The following is a 19,445-nucleotide window of genomic DNA, read 5'->3' as shown; positions in this document are numbered from 1 at the left end:
GGCTCTTTGGCTGCAGGGCCGGCCCGGGGCATCTCGAGAGATTAGCGAATCAGCGGGGCTCTCTGGGGCCGGCTGCAGGGGCCACTCCGGACGCGGGATCGCGTCTGTTTTAGACGTTTTATTGACTGAGATTACAGGTTGCCCTTTCCGCAATGAAGGCATCACCATGCCGAAGCCGAATCAACACAAATAGATCCGCGCCGTCGTGGTTGGGGCACGATTACCACTTGTCGCGGCACGCACAACGAAATGTAGGATTTATCAACTAGCCGGCTCGTTACCTAGCCACCACGCCGCCTTCCTCCTGGATTGGAGAAGTCCGAGCGACGGAACCTCTTTCACTAGTGTAGCGGCCAAGTTAGCAGCGAGCAGGGGGACATCAAGGGTGGGCCACCATGAGATCTGGAAGAATCGGTGACACCCTAATGCGGGCATACGGCGGCGCGCCATGCCCATGGTGGCCCGGGCTAGCGTGCCTTTCATTTACTCGCCCCGTCGTCTCATTCTTGAAGAGGCGACCGCCCACTTCCTCACTCACCACCTCGTCCACCTCAGACATTCGTTTCCCGTTGCTGTAGCTGTGGCCCGTTACCATGTGAGACCCCCCATTCCACGCCACCCCGTGTGTTATGTCTGTGTATATTAACCTACCGAGACAGCGTAGATCAAGTCTTCCCTCGTTTCTTCTCCCCAGGAATCTACCATCGCAACCCGCCAGTTCAAAATGAAGTTCTTCCTGCTGCCCCTCGCCGTCATGGCCTCTTCCGTCATGGCTCAGGCGACTACTGCCTGCGGCGCCGACTACATCGTCGAGTCCTGCCTCAGCTCCGAGACGGCGAAGCTCGACGACTGCGGAGCCGAAGACTGGGGGTGTCGGTGCACCCAATGGAAGAGCATCGTGACGTACGACATACCTCTCCATCATCGTAACACAAATTACGCCATGACTGACGCATCCAACCTATAGCTGCTATAACAACTGCCCCAACGATCCCCGGAAAAGTAAGTCACTCCACCCAACAATCCCACCGCCCCTCGGCCTTACTGACCCCCTCCCAGACACCTCCGATGGCCAGCGTCAGATCTTCTGCGGCTACGCGAGCCAGTATCCCTCCAACGAGCCCACCCAGGCGGCAACCCAGACGGGATCCACGCCCGCGCAGAACACCCAAGACGCCGCCGGCCAGGGCGACTCGACCGATGGCGACAGCATCAGCGCCACCACTTCGAGCAGCGGTCCGGCCGACACCAACAGCGCGGCCAGCCTTGCTCTTAACGCTGGCGGTGTCCTCGCCGCGGTGGCGGGTGTTTTTGCCGTTGTGATGTAAGACGGTCTTGTTTGCGCGTGCGGGAAGGCTGGGGTGGCAACAAACCTGCCTAAGTAGGCTTGGTTCAACCGTTGCTAGGGGCCATCCGTCCGAAAGCCAGAGGGGCAATCGCACACGGCAGCACCCGTCACTGGAATTTGACTAATATTTAATGTTGGAGTTAACGCTAATAAATAATTGGGTACCCGTTGTGTGTTGTTTGTCTTGCGTTGGCAGGTTGACAAGTGGGTTGTGACTGACTGTACGACGTATTTGTTGACATGTACGGAAAACGGTTGTTGATTCTGCGAACAGATCTTTAATATCCCGCATGGCTATCACACTCAGCCAGGGTCCATCCATGTTGAGGAAACAAAGCTAACTTGAGACGTTTCGATCCATCAAAACATACGTACAGGACATACACGACCCCCGAACAAACAAAGAAACACCGGCTTTTCCTCACCCCCCGTCGAACCCAAACCACGCCCAACCACCCACCCCGCCCAACAATCAAGCCGGCTCATCCCCCCTCAAGGGCGTATACCAACTCCCCTCCTCCACCCCCCCAGCCCCAGCCCCAACACCACCCGCCCGTCCCTGACCCGGCGCAGCAGCAGCAGCGGCCCTCATACCGCGCGACGCCGCGCGCGCGGGGTCCTCGGCGCTGCCCGGCTCCGGCAGCGGGCCCGCCTCGGTGCCGCTGCCCTCGAAGCCGCCCTCGGTCAGGTTCTTGCCGTGCGGGCCCGCCGGGTCGCGATGCCGCTGCCCCGCGAGGTAGGTCGGTGCGGCGCCGCCGTAGGACGACTGGCTTTCGAGCCCGCCGGTTTCTGAGGCTGTTTTGCCGGTGCCTTGGCCGCGGGTTGCTTGGTGCTGTTCCTGGCCCTGGCCCAGGCCCTGGCCCTGGCCGGTGCCGCGGGCGGTTTGCTGGTTCTCGAGGTTGAGGGAGGTGGCCTTGTCGGCGGTGCCGCCGCTGGTTTGGGAGGACTGGGTTTGCGGTTGCTGCGACCGCTTCTGGGGGGCTTGCTCGTGCTGGCCTGGGTTGGAGGCGAATTCGCCGCCTTTACGGGCTGATTCGGCTGCGAGGGAGCCCTCGGGGACGTTGCCGGGCGCCTCGCGGGTGACGGGGATGTTCTCGCCCGTGGTCACCTGCCAATGGCGGTGTCAGGGGGTGGTGTTAGGTGAGCGAGGAAAAGGGGCTTATCTGCTTACCTTGGTGCCTGCGCTGGGTGCCTTGCTGGTCATGGTTGCGAGTTGGGGTTTGGAATGGTAATTTCGATTTGTTTATATACGCTTCAAAGCTATTATTGAGAGTATCGATATGTTGGGTTTCGCACTATGATCCGAGTTCAACCCCCTTCAAATAGGGGTTTAAACCTCACCCCAAAGACTTACGTGACATCATATACGTGATGTCATGGCTGAGCATGGCAACACCGTTGAGTTGCTGGTGTCACGGTTTATCAGATCCACAGGTACATCGTTCCCCAATCCCTCTGTGAAAGTATACACTACGTAGGGGATCTCATCGATCTATGACTTCATATGCGGTGCGGTTGGCTGCCGGCCTGCCGGCCTACCGAACAGTTGTGGGGCTACTCCGGTTGCATACCACACCGTACGGCCCTTGAAACTCGGTAAGTGAGCTACCAGGCGACCTATTTCGGGGGATGTTGGCACATGACATTAATCCCTTCGTGGGGGAAATGATAGTTGGTAAAATTATAGGTACTCATCCCAACATGTTATGCATTGAACGAGGCTTCACAGAGGACAGAAAATAACAATAATATATATCAGTTGTAAAATCGGTAGAATACGCTATATGATACCAAAGGTTAGAGTCGAATACACGTTCTAATTTGACGGCAGAGGTACCATCACTATAATTCTCCTGTGTGATGGTGAATTGCAACCCCACCCTGCCTTGAAGCAGCACGTCGATGACACCGCCCTTGGAGCCGAAACGAACCTCGCATGATGCCACACCGGTTAAAGGCCCCGCCGGCTGCCGGTGCTCATCAACGTGATCTTCTGTTTCTTCTTCTTCTTCCCCCCTCCACCACTAGGCGCAGCGGCTGCGGCCTTCGAGCTGCTTTCGCCGTTCGTCTCAACTCCGAGGGCCTCTAGCTGCATAGCGATGTCGGCATCACTCAGCGTCCCCAGCACAGCATCGTCCTTCAGCCACCCGTCATCCGCATTAGGGCGGGTCGGGATAGTTTCCGGCTCACCACTTGCAACTTGGGGCGTCCCCCAGACAGTCCTGCGGCCCGATGGGCTGGTGCTCATTTCCGACAGGGAGGAGAAGCCCGTTCTCGGGTTTGGCGGTGTCGTGCCTTCGGCGCCGAGCGGTAGGAAATCGTTCATATCGACAGGGGGCTCGTCCAGGCCAGTGTTCCCAAAGCGGACAGTTACCTCCTCGTCGGTGGCGCCAAAGTTTCTCCGAGCATCGCGGATCGCAGCTGCCTCTAGCCTTTCCGCCTGAAGCCGCTCCCGCTCCTCCTGCGTTGCTTTCTCCCGGTTACGTCTGCGGCGGCGCTCGATCTCCTCGGAAAAGGTGGATAGGATCTCGGGCGAGACAATATCTGCCCAGTCGCACTCCAAGAAGCTGATTAGACATCCTCGAGGTAGGTGGCCGAGGTATTTCGCCCGCTTTCGCATGGCATCGTCAACCACATGACCAGTCGAGATATGCTCAACTCTGGGGAGGAGGGTAGACGGGAAGGCGGAGAACGACCCGTACTTTGTTTTCAAGATTCGGATATCCAACGGCGAGAGGTAGAGGTGTGGTAAGGACGAGTAGAAATAGAAATCTTGCTCGACTTGTTTTGACTGGTCCGGCCCGGAAATCCCGGCGAGTGCAGCCGCTTTTTCCGCCTCGCCCAACTCGGCCGCCTTTTCCTTTGCCGCCTTGATCGCCCTGATTGCCTTCTGTGTCCATTCGTTGTCTTCGTGGTAGAGGAGCTCGTCCTCATGCTCCTGCTTGAGAAGCTCCTCCACCTCCTGGTCAAATTGCTCCGCCATATAACCGCTGGTGCCCCTCATGATCCTAGCATAGTCCAGAACGTTTGCCGCAAAATGCCAGGGGACCTCGTCGCCAGACTGAAACACCTCGATCGCACCCTCCTTTGGCAATGCCAATGTATTTTTCGAGGTACGCATCATGAGACGTAGGATCACATCGTCACCCTTACGAGGCAACGAGCATTCCTGACCCGCATACAACCTGACCGGTCGTACGTCTGAGATGTATATCGAGTCCTCGCAAATGGGGCACTTCCTCCACCGCAATTGCTTCTTTCCCGGCTCCTCGCTAGTATTGGTGTTCATGAAGCGCATCAGGCAGGGAAGGCAGAATATGTGGCCGCATTTCGCCATGCGTGGCGCAACCGGCTCAGAGAGACAAATAGGGCAAGACGATTGCTGAGATTCGGCCGAGGCGATGACCTGAAGAACATCGCCCCAGTCGATGTGCTCATCCGCGTCGGCGGCTTGGGCGGTATAATTGCCCCCGGGGTTGACAACAAAACGATAGTTTGCGTGAATGTAACGGGCCTTGTCCGCGGCGTGGTAACCGGAGCCGACGCCCCAAGAAGGGTTGCGGCGATAGGAGCGGGAGGACGAGTGGTGGCCATCATGTGGGCGAGGCGGCAAGGCGTAACTCATCAGATGCGTGATGGATGTTTGGCCGCGCCTGCTCGAGGCGTTCCGCAGCGCGCGAATCTCAGCCATTGCGTCCTCGTCGTCAATGTGTCTCGGGTCGCCCTGTGCTCCTGCTCGCCTCTGGTTTCGGTGCTGCCCTCTTGCGCCCTGGCCCTTCCGGGGGATTGCTTGAGGGTGTGATGGGCCTTGTATCTGGCGCCGATTCGAGCCAATGCTAGGGTTTGAGGTGGGAGGAGCCGATGGGGAGTGGTTCGTGGCTGTCGGGGCCGCGGGCGCCTTGTTTGGGGCAGATGACGTCGGATTCATGGTCGGGGAGTTTGATCGATGGAGCGACAACAGGCCACAGTTGCTCGCATACGGTAACCTGCGGGCGCAGGTGTTGACGGATGCTGGGAAAAGAAAGTTAGTTCCGTTTTGTTGCCGATGACTGTTGCCGGCCGGGGGGGTATGGAAGGGAGGGAGGCGAGGCGGGTCCCGGCTTACCAAGGTGCCTGGGCCCAGCGGGCGATGGCTTAGTTGTCTGCTTCTCGAATTGGGACCCTAGTTGTGGTAGAAAGTCGGGTTTAGCAACTCTGTCGTCAATCTTTCATCGTCGATGGTTAAATGTAGGTTTTGAGGGGCCCGATCTGGACCCCACGGAGGTTCCGGCGAAAAGAGAGGGAAGAGTCACGTCCCGCGGGGCGAATGGCGAACGTTGGAGCTGGGGCATGAATAGGTACTTAACTTGATTACCCATGCAACTCGTCAGCTGACTTGAGACAGGGCCCATTTTGCCCATAAAGTACCCTGTCTGCTCAAAAGGGCCCAGAACAAGTAAAGGAGGCACCTCTATGAGGACAAGAACCCGCACCCTTCGAACAACTCTATTCGCATTCCGACACATAAACCCCGCGCTGCTAGATTATCAAAGCCCCGCCTGTGATTGCGAGGTGACTTAACTCATCGGACATTTTGACAATCCGTGGAAAGCGACCCCAACAACCAGCCCGTCGCTGAAGATACGCAGATACTGGCACAACATCCATATGTGCTTGATCTGGGCAAACCAGGAGAGCTTGATTGTGGCCGTGGCGTAAACGGGGCACTCGACATTATCGACCACTAGGCCACTGATACCTTCTGTAGATAGATATCTAGTTGTTAATGCAAAGATCCCGGTATACAACTCCGAATCCGTGAAGATAGGTTAGGGTATCGAGAATACAGAGAATCCAGCGTAGGTCCGCTCAAGGCCAGCTTTTCAAAGAGTAGCTCTCTATCTAAAGGTACGCTGAGGAGACGCGGAGACGACGACGCCAGGGTATAATCCGCCCTAGTACTTTAGGAGACTCTCAATATCAAAGCAAAAATACGCGACGGCGGGGCTAGATATATAGCGTTGTTGGAACTTGGTTAGCAAATCGAGACGTGACGGACTCATCGCAGGACTGCCGTACAAACAGATTATATCAATCTCAAACCGGGATACGATCCTCATTTTAGAGAACCCATGTGTACTGCGGGAAACAAGTTTCGAGGATACACGTTTTTGGGTCGAAATGGGGTCGCCTTTAACCAAGCTAGAAAACTTCAAGATATCATCCAGTGTTGAGTGCTAAACACCATCACCAAATTACTGACCGTCGGCACAATAAGTTCACGTGCGTAAACCCCGAGCAACATGTGTCAATGTAGTTACGGAGCCAAAACAAGATCGAGACATTAACAATAGACGAAACCCTCCATACAGGAATCAAAATATGGTAAAAAGAGTTGGATATCGCAACCACTCGCACCCCCCACACAACCAAGTTCCCATCTCATTCATATGACCAAGCCGAGGCGAGACAATCAAATTATGGACGACGCCCTCCCAGTCATGACACAACAACGATAAAGAAACATCACCCTCCCTCTTCCGACTCCATTCGTGAGTTTAACCATGCCGCAAAACGGGGAGGAAACCGGCTTGAGCAGTAGGTATGATACAAGACGGCTGGTCGGCAAAAAGACGTGGGGATGGCGAAGTAGGTTAAAGAGGAGTACATCGCCAGCTTAAGCAAACTTCTGCTTCAGCTTGGTGAAGAACCCGCTGATTCTGTGCTTCTTCTTTTCGGATGTGGCCTTGTTCGTGGAGGCCGCGGCGGTGTCAGACGCAGGGGCAGGGCCAGCGGTGGTGCCGTTGGTGCCGTTAGCTGCGGGGTGTGCTTCGTCCGCCTTCTTGGCCGCCTCGGTCGGTGCAGCCTGCTCAGTCGACGCGGGATGCTCAACTGCAGGCTTGGGCTCATCAACAGCCTTGGCCGGCTCAGAAGCCACGGTCTCCGCAGGTGCAGCAGCAGCCGCGGCCGGGGCCACGTCAACAGCCTTGACGGTCTCGACCGGTTTCGGCGGCTCAACACTCAAGGCAGTCACCGCGGGCGCGATATCATCGGTGAGCTTAAGGTTCTCGGTAGGCTGAACCTCCTCAGCAGGCTTTGGCGTCTCCGCAGGCTTGGCCTCATCGACAGCCTTGACCGCTACGGCGGGCTGGGGCGGCTCAACCGCTAGAGCCGTTGCCGCTTCGGTGGTCTCGGTAGACGGCTCGCCGACTGCCTCGGTCGGCTTCACGTTCTCGAGAATCTCGGCCTCGTACTCCTTCTTCTCCTCAACGGCAGAGGCATTGACAGCAGCCTCGGGGCTCTCGCCTGCCTCCTTCAGAGATTCCTTGACCTCGGCCGGGACTTCCGGGGAGACATTATCAATAGCAGCCTTTTGCGTTTCCTCAGCCTCGGTCGGCTTCACCTTCTCAAGAATCTCGGCCTCGTAAGCCTTCTTCTCCTCGACGGCAGAGGCGTTAACGGCGGCCTCGGGGCTCTCGCCCGCCGCCTTCAGGGATTCCTTGACCTCAGCCGGAACTTCCGAGGAGACACTTTCGATAGCGGCCTTTTGCTTTTCCTCGGCCTCGGCCTGGGATGTCCCGGGTAGGGCTCCTTTGACGGCGGCGGGTACGGTCGTTGTTGCGCCAGAGGCAGCGGCTGTGGCCTTGGAAGCGATATCCGCAGCAGCGTCGCCCGCTTTATGCGCATAATCAGAAGCAACTCCACCAGCATTGGTTGCAGCACCGGCCGCCGCGGGTAGTGCCACCCCAGCAGCAGTGATGACAGCTCCGAGTGCCACTTCGCCAGCTGAGGTAGCAGCGGCAATCACGTTCTTGACCGGCGACTTGTCGGTCTCGGACTTCTCGGTGCCCTTTCCGGCAGTGCCCTCCGAGGTTGAGGGAGCTTCGCCCACGTTGTCCAAGAGTTCTTCCTCCACGGCGGCCTTCTCCGTCACTTCCTCGCTGTTGGCGCTTGCCTCGGGCTCCACGTTGGCCTCCTGTTGGCTTTGCTTCACGATTTCGGGCACCTTGGGCTCTAGGGGAACCTGTCCAGCCAACGCGGCGGTGGTTGATTCAGGAGCAACCGTGTTAATGGTGGCGTCGTTACCGCTGGTAATGGGCAGACTCGACTCTGGAATCATGTTGCCGCTAACGGGCGGGAGTGTTGTTTCAATACCAGGAATGCGATCGCTCTTCTCGTATGACTCCTTGTCAAGCGTCACATGGCTGTCGACTCCGCTAGCGGTGACGTCCCTGGGGACCTTCTCGCCAGCCTCGAGCTTGATGGGATTGACGGCACCCTCGGCAGCGGGGAGGGGGTCGACCTTCACTTCCTCATTGAGTTCGGCTGCGGGCGTCTCAGGGTAACCACCCGGAGGGGTGACATCATCGTCGGTTTTCTCGAGTGGTACCGCAGCAGCCAATTGAGCTGTGGTGGAATCGGGGGCCGCGGAGCTGAGGACGGCAGCGTCCGAACCGGCCTCCTCCGTTTTCTCCTCCCGCGTTTCCTCCTTGGCTTCTAGGGGCACCGCACCGGCTAATTGGGCCGTGGTAGACTCGGGAACGAGGTTATTGATGGCCGCGGCCTGGGAAGCTTCTTCTAGCTTATCCATTTGTTCGGGCAACAAGACGTTGTTATCGTTCCCTTCGTGGTCCTTTTCTTGGGGCGCAGTGTGGTCGGTGGTCCAGCTACCGTCGACAACAAACTGTGAAGCGACAGATACGTCAGCAACTGGAGAAGGATTTGATGAAGTAGATCGACAGCACCAATGTCAATGTTGGGGTCAAGCTTGTGCAAAGCATGCGCGGGGACCCCGGGCCATCTTAAAGGGCCCGGGCGCGAAAGAGGGGCGAGGTCAACAAGCTTGAAGCAACCTAGGCCCAGACTCCCTGTGACGGACCTTGGTCACGGGCCCAAATGACTGTTTTTTTGCGCCCAGGGGGTCCCACAGTTGCCGCTAGTGTGGTTTGCGATCGGCTGCCCGTCATGTCCATTTTGTTCGCCGCGGGGTGGTTGGAGGAGCACGAGGTTGCGTCATCGCCGCCCCAACCGAAATGCCAGGGCCGGGCGGTTACGCAGTGTGCGGGAAGGATAACAATTGGAAACATTGGAGCCGTAGTTGGCAGGGGGCATTGCCAACAACTGCGGTTGAGTCGTACAGGCATCAAGGCTGAGGTAGCCGGCTCAATGACACCAGACGCGAGGGCGGGATGATGATGGTGGGGTTGGCTTCGGAGGAGCGACTTGCTCCGTCCTCACCGAGCTCACCGCTGCTTCATCAACGACCCCTCCTCTGCCCGGGACTTATCTGGCCGCAATCGGCAGTTTGGCCGGGAGGAGCGTCTTCAGCACGACTGGTGCCGTCTTCTCTTCGAAGGATGCATTGGATTGCCTGCTCCCGCAAACACCCGGGCGCCCGAGCGTGGAGGAACGACAATGCAATGGCTGAAACAAACAGAAAGAAACGGCCCACTAACCTTGTAAAATATTTTGGCGTCAGATTCAGGTTCTGGCAGTGTCACGGTTTTCTGAAAGATCTGTCCGACTCGATCAAGACGCTCGCTCTTGGTCCAATTGTCGAAGGTGCCTGTCACATAAACCTCTTCGGCGTGGTGCGGCCTGCATATAAGTTCGAGGAACAACAGTCAGCGACTCGCCTGTCGTTATAACAAAACCGTGCGACTGTCCGTAGTCTTGGTGTCGCGGCCGCGCAAAGCTTAGCACAGGCAAAAGCGAGTCAGAGCTCGCGCTCTGGACCAGCCTCTGGGCACGGGAAAGGTGAAAGAGGGGTTGTGACTGACCACTTGAACGTGTAACTGCGCATGATTACGGAATTGTACGACGTATTTTTGGGTATTTTCTTTTGGTGCTGGAGACGACGGCGGAGTGTGCTGAGGTCGGGATGGTTTTCGGCTTGGTGGAGCCGAAGCAATCGCGATTCAAGCTCGGGCCAAATTGAGCAGGGAAGAGCTTGCGCTGAGGGGCCTCGTCCGATTTATCACGGACCTCTTGACGTCAATCAATGATCAACGAGAGCTGTGGGAGAGCAAATATGGAATTGAAATCGCCCAATGTCAGTGGAGGTGCGCGGGCATTTCTTTAAAGTTGAAAATTGCGATTTCAATCTCTGAGGGTTCGGATTCGAGGAGGTTGGTGTTCATCACCTGTGAAGGCCGCTCAGGGTGGCACGCTAAGGTGATTGCGCACGCCAAGAGCAACTTGCAGCTTCTTGCTCTCGCCGATTCGTCCGGTCATACCGGGGTCCTCGGCCGCTTGATTCCGACCTTGACGGCCAGGAACGATAAGCCAGGGCGAGGGCGTTGAGGCTCACTCAGCTTGCTCTTTCTGGCTTCTGCCCCCCCAGTCCTGATAAAAAATGAAAAGAAAAAAAAATGTGAGGTTGGTTTCAACACCATGATGCTCATCCCCCGTGCCGGGACACCCGGGACAGTACCAAGTAAGCTAGGGAAGCCGTTTCAACCGAACCTGCAACCCCTCGGGCGCGCACACGATCGGCCACCCGCATTTTCGCCAACCGGCCGCCGAATGGTGCAACAGTGTGAACCGGTACTTGCATGTCTGGTGCAGTGTTGAAATGAGCGATAACTACTATGTACAGGAGTGAGGAGGGATGAGTGGGATGATTAGGAGGGACCCAGAGGGCGGAATAGCTGGATGTACCCGTACCACAGTCATGTCTTGTCACCTCCAAAACCTTGTCAACATAAACAAGCCAAGTCTGTTATTGTTCTACACAGCGGCCTATGAGTCCGCAGCCGGTCGTGCTGGTGTGCAACAACTCAACAAAGCGATAACTAAATACAAATCCCGGGCTGCCGTCCCCTTCGAGAGCAACCCCTGCCGAGGAGTAAGACGACAACCAAAACGCCGATTCATTCCAGCAATCAAGAACAGGAAACACCAAAGGAAACAAAAGACAGCCCCTAGCAAATCCGTTGATAGATAAATGAGCCCTTAAGCAAGCTGATGGAGCCTCCCAGCGCGAGGGATACCGAGTCCGTCTATAATAAGTATACATCTTTTACCAACCAAACTGTTCACAGTGCAACTCCACGGCCGGGCCGTCACCAACGATAAGCTTCGCCGTAGTATCCCGGACCACATGCATTAGCCCGTCCGGTCCACATGCCGCAACTAAAACGCGTTGGTTCCGTGGCGTAGTCTTGACCGCATCGCGGATGAGAGACGCAGCATCTGGACGCCCCGCCTTGATGGGATATTCGAAGAAGGTGTGGGATGATACGGCTTCCACAGCTGTGGTCGACTTCTCGTCAGCCGCCCCGTTGTGCTTGACCTGCGTCTCAACGGTCCCCATCTCCTTTTCGAGGCTGCCGTGTGAGAGGGACGGCCACCGGGCAGTCGATGCCGCAATCTGATGGGCGTTCTTCTCGAGATCGGACCCAGCCGGCGACAAGGGTGGCGAATCAGCGCCGTCGGAAGAAGAGTCGGAGTGGCCAGCATGTTCGCTACTTTCACTCTCGCTTGGTAGGTCGGACGTCGACGTGGGTGCCCGCGTGACATAGAGAGAAACATTGACTTTGGGCGAGTGCGCATGCGTCCTCAATAGCTCGAGCTGTTCCTTGAACCAGGTGAGGTTCTCTGTTTTCACCTTGTCAGCCCAGAACTGGTATATATGTACCAGAGACAGAAACTAAAAAAGAAAACAAAAAAGGACTCACCGTGTTTCTTAACCGACCACACAAACACAATGTTCTTGGGTGACCCCTCGTCCATCCTCTCGAGTACGTTGACGGCAAGCCCAAATGTGAAGGTGGCACCTCCACCCCCGGCAATCAACACGATCTTGTCAAAGTCCATGGGGTTGGGGAACGTGCCATACGGCCCGTCGATCGATGCCCTCACTGACACACCCGGGTTGGCCACAGCATACTTGTAGAGGTCGCTAGTGAAACCATTGCGGGCCTTGACTGTGAACTCGAGGGGCGAGCTTCCATGGATTGTAAACGGATGCGTCTCGAACTTGCGGATGGCGGGGATCCAAACAAAGCAGTGCTTCCCCGGCTCTGCCCTTGCCGGGACCTTCTTCATCACAATCTTGGTGCTTCCGTCAGGCAAGGGGTGCAATGTTGCTCCGTTGTTGGCGCTGTAGTACAGGATCCTGGAGGCCCTGATGACACGGTCGAGGATCCACATGGAAACGGCAAGGAGGATGACGATGAGCGTTTTGTTCGCAATTTCGGGCCGATGGAAACCGAGGGCGATGACGGCTATGATCCAAGAGGAGATGTGGGCGACGTAAAATAACTCGTACCAAAAACGCCTAAGGACCAGAGCAGAAAAGATAACGCTCAAGAAACCGAAGCCCGCCACGATGGCCGCGATCCCGGATCTCTCATGGTAGATGTGCTCCAGCCTCCCTGTACTGTCGAAATAGGCCGTGTACAGGGCGCCGTGAAGAAGCATCGCAATGAACATGGTGCAGCCGGCAATCTGGTGGAGGCAGTTGAGCCGCTCGTATGAATAGGCCGTGATAAACGCCAAGGGGGTGTTCTTGAGCGCCAAGAATATGACCAAGGCCAGGTTCCCTAGTGCCAGCCTGTTTGTGACTCCCGTCGTGAGTAGCTATTCTAAAACATGGTGAGAGGATGTGAAGGGGTCAACGTACCAGCCGAACCTGTGGCCCAAGCCTCCCATCGAGCTGGTGTCTATATTGGTGAACTCGACCGCCAGGTTGATGGCGACATAGGCCATGATAACCATGGCATGTCCGGCGGATTTGAACCCAGGGACCTTTCGTACCAGCAGGTTCCTCACAAGCCTAGGGAAGTGAGTCGATGGCTCTTCAAAATCGTGGAAGAAGGTGTCCCTTTACCTTGAGCTCGCAACGAATGGGCGACTAAATGCTCCGTGAGGCTTGTTTGAACGTTCCACCTTGACGCAGAACCAACGTGCCCAGTGGAAGAGGACAAAGACGGCGATCAGGCCACAAATGCCGGCGGCAAAGTACTTCATGACCCGCTCTATCACCACTTGTCTCTGGGCGAAGTAGGCTGCCGTGGCACGACTGCTGTGCGCATGGACGCCGCCGGTAGCCCCGCCTGCAACTCCATGCCCGTTTCCTCCATGCTCGCCTCCGCTCGGAGGGTTAGCGGACGATCCGGCCATGTCGAGGACGAAGTCGAAAGGGGAAGGGAAGGGCGGTGGCTCGGGGTCAGTAGGGGCTCGGAGAACGGTTCGACAACGGGAGTCTAGTAGACGAGGTTCAGGAGGAGCCAGCGGCTTTATACGAAGCGCAAGTCTCTGAGAGCGAGAACGAGGTGGTGGTCTAGATCGTCCAAGGGGCCAACGGCACCTTCCTTGACAACCTGGTATATAACTACGTTTCCCGAGACGCCATGTTGCGTGGCGGCATGGCCCCTTCCAGGGCTACGCCACTGGACAGCCCGAGAGGGGTGAGAGGGTGTGGGAATACGGCGACTGGCTGGGTGAGAAAACCATAGCAAGGCATGTATGGGTCACAAAATGAACCGTTGATTGCTTCGGCGTCACATGGAGGGGAGCTTGGTGTCAGAGGCCATGACGGCCACGGCACTTGAAACTCCACCATAACCACGATGGCGAGGGTATGGGAAGTTCCGGCCGGCCAAGCCAAGGCCGGTGCCATATCAGAGGGCCGCTGATGAACCGCCGTGTGGTAGCCCACTGGGGCGGTAGTTCCGTCAAGCGACGCAGGGCTTCGGGGCTGCTATGCAGGTATAAACGGGGGTCTGCCCTAGGTCGGTGTAAGTGACGACCACTTCGGGGCTTGTCCATTTTGACGACTTCCAGTCTGGGATTTGGTCAGCTTGACAAAGCACCAAACCCGATCCCTGACAGGGCAGACAAGGACGCTGGGGTGTGGCCAAAGCGGATCCCCATGGCAGCTGGTGGCCGGGGCTCTGGCAGGACAGTCGCAATATGCAATCTGGCTAAAGATTGGGATAAAACAGGAACCGACGAAGAGCAGCATCTGACCGTTGGATGCTACGAAGTCTTCGACTTGGTCGAAAACCAAGAGTTCGACGAGCCCACTCCGGCTGTCACCCTAATTTTACCCCACAAACGCAGGCAATATCTGCGAAATGGCATGAAGCAACAACGCATCAGGTTCTCTAACAGACCTCGTCCAGCATCCGGGCAGTGGGGTTCCGGCAACGTCCTGCCCAGTCTGCCACACTGCATCGCGCTGCAGCTTGCAGCATCTGATAACGGCACGGCCGCCTGCCCACGTGAAGCGCGTGTGCAGGGTCGATAGGCGAGTGCTCAGCCGAGGTCGCTTAGACGAGAGCGGGAAGCGGGCAGCAAACGCGGCCGAGTGGCATGGAACGGGAAGGAGGATGACGACGAAAAGAAGTCGAGAGACACATCCACGACAAGAACTTTCATGAAGGGCGTGTTCCAGCTAAACCACCGAAAGCCGCGACCGACAGGTCAAACCAAGCATGCAGGCAATGGCAGTTGATGAACCACGGCGATCACGAATCGGCATAGCGAGCTGTCACGGCAGATGTATGCTGGGCAGCTGGGGCGTGAGAGGGCGAGGCATAGTAGGGAGCGCTATAGCCACGGTGGAGCAGCGGTTTAAATGAAGTATACCCAGGCTGATACTTTGCAGGGTTGTGACATTGCCTGTCCACGACGGGCATGCAGTGAGCAGCCAAGCTTCTCGACGACACCTCGTTTCGTGTAAAACCCGGTCGAGGAACGTCACCCCCAAGACACCAAGGGTATGAATAGTCACCTCGAGACCGCGGCCTTGGCAGAGATGAAGGTTGACCCTCCACCTGCAGAAGTGGGATCTCGCGCAATGGTCTGGCCTGGCCGGGTGAGCCTGGGCAAAGCAGCCCGTCATCATGAGTGGTGACCGATTGGGAAAGATGACGAATCCCGCTCGTTACAAGCCACAAACAGTCCGAGACTTGTGCGAACAATGAGATTGACAAAGAATGGCCGAAGAGAAAGGACGTGAACCAAATAAAGCCACGAAACAAAGAATCAGGGTTGCAGAAGGAACCTGGGGTCGGGACAGGGACATGCACCTGCCGTCAGTTTAAGCTCCGTTGCGAACATGGGGAAGTCCCCGCAGCGCTAACCCCGATTAGGAACGAAAACTCGCAGTGGTAGGGCCGAACCCTTTCTGAGCGCAGGTTCGGGCAAGGAGCTGTGGCCGTTTGGGGCGGAAACCACCGATCGCCTGCATGGAAGGACCTCTAAGAAAATCTCCCGAATGCCCAGGACACAACAAATTGCGTTGGGGGAAGTCCCAATCTGGCACAGTTGCCCCTCTGAGACTCCATTGGGTATCAGCTCTCTTTTGCCTCAGCGATCAATGCGCGGCGTCTCTGCAACCTTCGGCACTTGTCAGCGGTGGGAATTGAACCTGGGGAAGCCTGGGGTCTCAGGCCCGCGAGGCTGCATCGCCAAGGCCCCGAGGTGCGTCACCCGCGCGGAGCAGACCTAGGAGAAGATCTTGTGAGAATCTTGTGAGATCTTCCCGAGGTGGAGGGAACCGCCCGGGCTTTGCGTGCCTGGTCTGAACACGTCCGTCCCGGAGCATCTTCCGGTCCATCCCCCTTTTCGGGGCGCACACCCCGCGCACACCTCCTAGCCTAGCGCACCAGTAGCGGGGATAGATGGGACGACCTATTCTCTTACTCTCTTCCCGCAAACCTTTCTACCCCCACTACCTTACCTAGATCGGGCTACTTCTTCTCCCTTCCCGCCGTCGCTACAGCCTTGAGCGTGTACTTTCGACTCGCACATGAACATGACAGGACCTCCTCGTACTAAATCCTTCCTTCGGAACTACAAAATCGCGCCAGAAAAGGAAGCTGTCGTGGAACACAAGCTCAAGCTTATCTCCCTCACACCCGGAGGCCGTTCGCGTATCCGCCAAAGTGCTGCAGCTGTCCTGCTGAGCCATTCCTCGTAACACCCCATCTGAGATTATGACCAGTTACTTGCCTCATTCTCTCCCGGGACTGTCCCAACCTCGGCGGGTTGTGCCCCATCTCGCTACACAAGCGAAGCACGGACCCTATCATGCTTCCTTGGTTGACCCCCTTTCGCGGGGACGGCTGAGAAAGTAACCAACCGCCCCGGACTTTGTTCCAAACCTTGAACAGCTTGAATGGGGCCGTGTGGCAACCTCGGAATTGCCTGGTCGCGAGGGCAAGAATGATGGTGCCCGGAAAGCAGTTGAGACATGCTAAGAGGCCGAATACGATTCCGGCCCGAGGCCTTGACTCACCTGGCCCGCGGCTTCTTCCGGCGTTGTGTGCATGTTCCTTCGTCAGCTTAGTCTGAACTTCGGGAATGATAGGGAGTGCTAGTCGATCGAGGACACCCACCGCGGCCTAACTTTAAGGCCGGAATGAAGACGGCGATTCTCGGAAAGGGAGGAGTCACAAAGATCGTGCGGGAGATCCATCCCACATGGTTACGCTGGGGATCTGGCCGCGATGCAGGTGGGTGGCATACCACCGGAGGATCGCTGGAGCTGGGCCTTGGTAAGATCTGTGCCCTCGGGGGAACTTTGGTAGCCAAGACAATGTGCTGGCGGCAAACCAGAAAAGAAAAAAACGAGGAGGGAAGGGCACCAGACTCCTCTTACCCTGCCTCAAACGTCACCGACACAGGACTTACGAAGACATGGATGAGAAGATTAGAGTTACACGGACGGCCAAGTCTTGCAGCATGCAAACGCTTACTCACGACCAGGGGTTGTTTACACAATCACACTGACCCACAGCAAACTCGCTCAATTGTGTTCACGATAGATGGTTTGATGGTCTACGGTTTGGGAAAACTAACATTGAATGCCCTCTAAACCGTACGATGATTACTCGCTATGGAAAACAACGATTGCTGACCGATTATACAAGCCCCTCGACCCACGCGTCCTCTTCCCAAACCGGAGACGCCAGTGAAACCAGCTCACCGGCCCAGCGCCGTCATGACCGAGAAAACACCGAGATACAGGGCCACGGCGTAAAAGAGAACGAACTTGGTCCAAGTGCCAAAGATGACCACACTCCCTAGCCCGTTGAACCCCCCGTTGATGAACGGCCCGTAGCCGTCCGCCAGCCGCTTACTGTGCAACATTGCCTCCGTCACAAGCCACACCAGCACCATCATAGCCAACACCACGAAGCTGAGGTTGAACCCACCCGCCTGCTGGAGCCATCGGGCCGGCGTTTGCGAGCTCCCTGCCGCTTGCAGGTCGGGGTCGTCTCTTCCGGCGAGGGTGGTGGTGCGGGCCTTGCTCTTGGTGTCGAGCCCGTTCTTGCTCTTGTTGCCAGGCTCGTTCGCCACAGTCTGCATCTTCTTCTCGAGTCCCTTGAGCTTTTCGTCGGCGGCCTGCATCTCCACCTGGAACTGCGCGATATCCGCGCGGGCCGCGTTGATTTGCCTTTGGCTGGACTTGAGTTGCTTTTCGATCCCCTCCTGACGAATCTCAATTTCGCCGATCTTGCGGGATAAGTTGCCCGTCCTCATGTCTATCGTGGTGAGCAGCTGCCTCTTGTCAGAAGCGCCTCGCCTCTCGACCTTCTCCAGCCGAGTCAAGAGAGCGTCGATCATATCGAGCGTTCTGTTAGACTCCTCCCTGAGGTCCTCGATTGCGGCCTCGGTGTCGAGGCCGCGGCCACCGTCGCTAGCGCCCGAGAGGGCATCGGCTGCCATGGCCTTCTCGACTTCCGCCAGAGATGCTGGGGAGTGGATAAACGTCGGCTCGCTAACTTCGTCGAACGCACGTGGCCGCTCCATGTCTTGGTAGAAGGAACGGATGACCTCCTTTTCCGCGTCGGTGAGGGGTCGTTCGCGGATCGCCTCGCACCGCCGGATCTGGTCCCGGACGATGACGTCCGTTTTGGACTCGCCCGGCTTCGGGAGGCTCCCCTTGAGGAACGGAGCGAAGTTGACATCGCTTACGCCATTCTTGGGAAGGAAGATGGGGGGTGGGCTCCTTTGAGGGTCTTGGGGGCGTGGTGTTGGAGAGAATGGGAGCGTTGACCCCTTTTTATCTATGGCGGGTATATCTTTCCCCTTGATATCAAGGATGCTCCGAGACAAAATCGAGTCGGAATTGTCTGAGAAATTGAGCGATGGTGTCGACTTTTGGCCGGTCTTTGCTTTGTCTTCGACAATATCCTGGCCTCCTACTGAGCTGTTGACCAAGGTACTAAGCGAACTTATCGGAGAATAAGTCCCAGGTTTCTTAAGGCCTTCCTGCTCCTTAAACATCTTGTCTGATGTTTTCTGGGGTGGTGCCCGGGTCTCATCGGCCCGCCCCTCGTTAGGTAACGGCTCGTCGCCAGAGCTGCTGTCCCTACTGCCGGCTCCAGTATCAGAAGCAGCGCCTGACGAGCTGTCGGACAGATCGTCCATGCCAGACCCGTTTGCCCTCAACAGTTCTTGTTCCAAGGTGGACGTAATGTAGGGCTGGGGCGGAGTCGGTACGTCATGGCTCTCATGTGTCTGTTCATTTTGCGGTTCCGTGTCTGAGCTCATGTCGCTCATACCTCCTCCCGACACCAGTGGGCAGGCGTCCACCTGGAAATCCCGTACGACAATGACTCCGGCAGGGGGCTGCGAAGAGTATGCTGGAAGTTGATCGGAGATTTTATCTTTGTACTCGTATCCCTCGATGGAAGGAGGCGTTTCCCGAACCGAGCTGGTTTGGATCCGATTAAAGATACGATCAAAAGCACTCGATTGGGCTTGCTTTTCGTGACCAATGTCCTCGTCCTCTTCAAGGCCCCCGTCCTCCCCGTGAGGCTTGTTCGCATCGCCAGGGTACAGGTTCTCTTTGGGGTGCTGATCGATCTTGCCGGGCTGCTGGTCTGCTTCATGGTATTGACCCTCTTCGCCCAGGGTCGGGTTCTCTGTGTGAAGTTGGCTTTCCAAAGCTCCCTCGATGTCATCGCTGGTATTAACAGTAGAAGATAAAGAGGAGACAGGGCTCGGCTGTTGATCGTCGGTAGCATTTTCACGCCGGTTTCCAAGGATCCGCTGACTAGCCCTTGTCGCAATATCTGAGGTGTTTGGCATATTTGTCGTCGCCATCCGCTTAGGACTATGCTTTGTCTGTGGTGTCTGAGGTTTGATAAAAATGAAA

At 56.8% G+C, this 19,445-nt stretch overlaps 7 protein-coding genes across 7 annotated transcripts; 2 read left to right on the top strand and 5 right to left on the bottom strand.

Moving 5' to 3' along the window:
• Positions 1-724: 724 nt before the first annotated feature.
• Positions 725-1,328, top strand: B0H64DRAFT_444018 (uncharacterized protein; the record flags this gene model as incomplete). Its single annotated transcript, XM_062806749.1, has 3 exons — positions 725-903; positions 968-1,002; positions 1,060-1,328. 3 exons carry the CDS (start codon positions 725-727, stop codon positions 1,326-1,328), a joined length of 483 nt encoding a protein of 160 aa, XP_062658505.1.
• A 492-nt stretch (positions 1,329-1,820) lies between these two features.
• Positions 1,821-2,857, bottom strand: B0H64DRAFT_476359 (uncharacterized protein; the record flags this gene model as incomplete). The annotated part of the gene is made up of 2 exons (XM_062808145.1): positions 2,520-2,857; positions 1,821-2,456 (listed from the first exon to the last, which is right to left on the bottom strand). The coding sequence occupies exons 1-2, from the start codon at positions 2,550-2,552 to the stop codon at positions 1,821-1,823; spliced, it is 669 nt and encodes a 222-aa protein (XP_062658504.1). The 5' UTR covers positions 2,553-2,857.
• Positions 2,858-3,082: 225 nt separating this feature from the next.
• B0H64DRAFT_199881 (uncharacterized protein) lies at positions 3,083-5,463 on the bottom strand. The gene is made up of 3 exons (XM_062799235.1): positions 5,454-5,463; positions 3,186-5,359; positions 3,083-3,128 (listed from the first exon to the last, which is right to left on the bottom strand). Exon 2 carries the CDS (start codon positions 5,274-5,276, stop codon positions 3,300-3,302), a length of 1,977 nt encoding a protein of 658 aa, XP_062658503.1. The 5' UTR covers positions 5,277-5,359; positions 5,454-5,463; the 3' UTR covers positions 3,083-3,128; positions 3,186-3,299.
• Positions 5,464-6,725: 1,262 nt separating this feature from the next.
• B0H64DRAFT_199796 (uncharacterized protein) lies at positions 6,726-10,460 on the bottom strand. Its single transcript, XM_062799234.1, has 3 exons — positions 10,108-10,460; positions 9,784-9,925; positions 6,726-9,011 (listed from the first exon to the last, which is right to left on the bottom strand). The coding sequence occupies exons 1-3, from the start codon at positions 10,128-10,130 to the stop codon at positions 7,005-7,007; spliced, it is 2,172 nt and encodes a 723-aa protein (XP_062658502.1). The 5' UTR covers positions 10,131-10,460; the 3' UTR covers positions 6,726-7,004.
• An 850-nt stretch (positions 10,461-11,310) lies between these two features.
• Positions 11,311-13,558, bottom strand: B0H64DRAFT_199781 (ferric reductase NAD binding domain-containing protein). The gene is made up of 4 exons (XM_062799233.1): positions 13,161-13,558; positions 12,954-13,106; positions 12,007-12,884; positions 11,311-11,926 (listed from the first exon to the last, which is right to left on the bottom strand). The coding sequence occupies exons 1-4, from the start codon at positions 13,451-13,453 to the stop codon at positions 11,349-11,351; spliced, it is 1,902 nt and encodes a 633-aa protein (XP_062658501.1). The 5' UTR covers positions 13,454-13,558; the 3' UTR covers positions 11,311-11,348.
• Positions 13,559-14,078: 520 nt separating this feature from the next.
• Positions 14,079-14,704, top strand: B0H64DRAFT_199759 (uncharacterized protein). Its single transcript, XM_062799232.1, has one exon. The coding sequence runs from the start codon at positions 14,205-14,207 to the stop codon at positions 14,580-14,582; it is 378 nt and encodes a 125-aa protein (XP_062658500.1). The 5' UTR covers positions 14,079-14,204; the 3' UTR covers positions 14,583-14,704.
• Positions 14,705-17,263: 2,559 nt separating this feature from the next.
• On the bottom strand, positions 17,264-19,378 carry B0H64DRAFT_324642 (uncharacterized protein; the record flags this gene model as incomplete). The annotated part of the gene is made up of 2 exons (XM_062800663.1): positions 17,264-18,805; positions 18,863-19,378. 2 exons carry the CDS (start codon positions 19,376-19,378, stop codon positions 17,264-17,266), a joined length of 2,058 nt encoding a protein of 685 aa, XP_062658499.1.
• Positions 19,379-19,445: the final 67 nt, after the last annotated feature.

This window comes from Chaetomium fimeti (genome assembly GCF_033439085.1).
Source record: "Chaetomium fimeti strain CBS 168.71 chromosome Unknown B0H64scaffold_5, whole genome shotgun sequence".
Classification (NCBI taxonomy): domain Eukaryota; kingdom Fungi; phylum Ascomycota; class Sordariomycetes; order Sordariales; family Chaetomiaceae; genus Chaetomium; species Chaetomium fimeti.
Note: the sequence above shows the minus strand (reverse complement) of the source record. Positions and strands in the feature narration are given on the sequence as shown.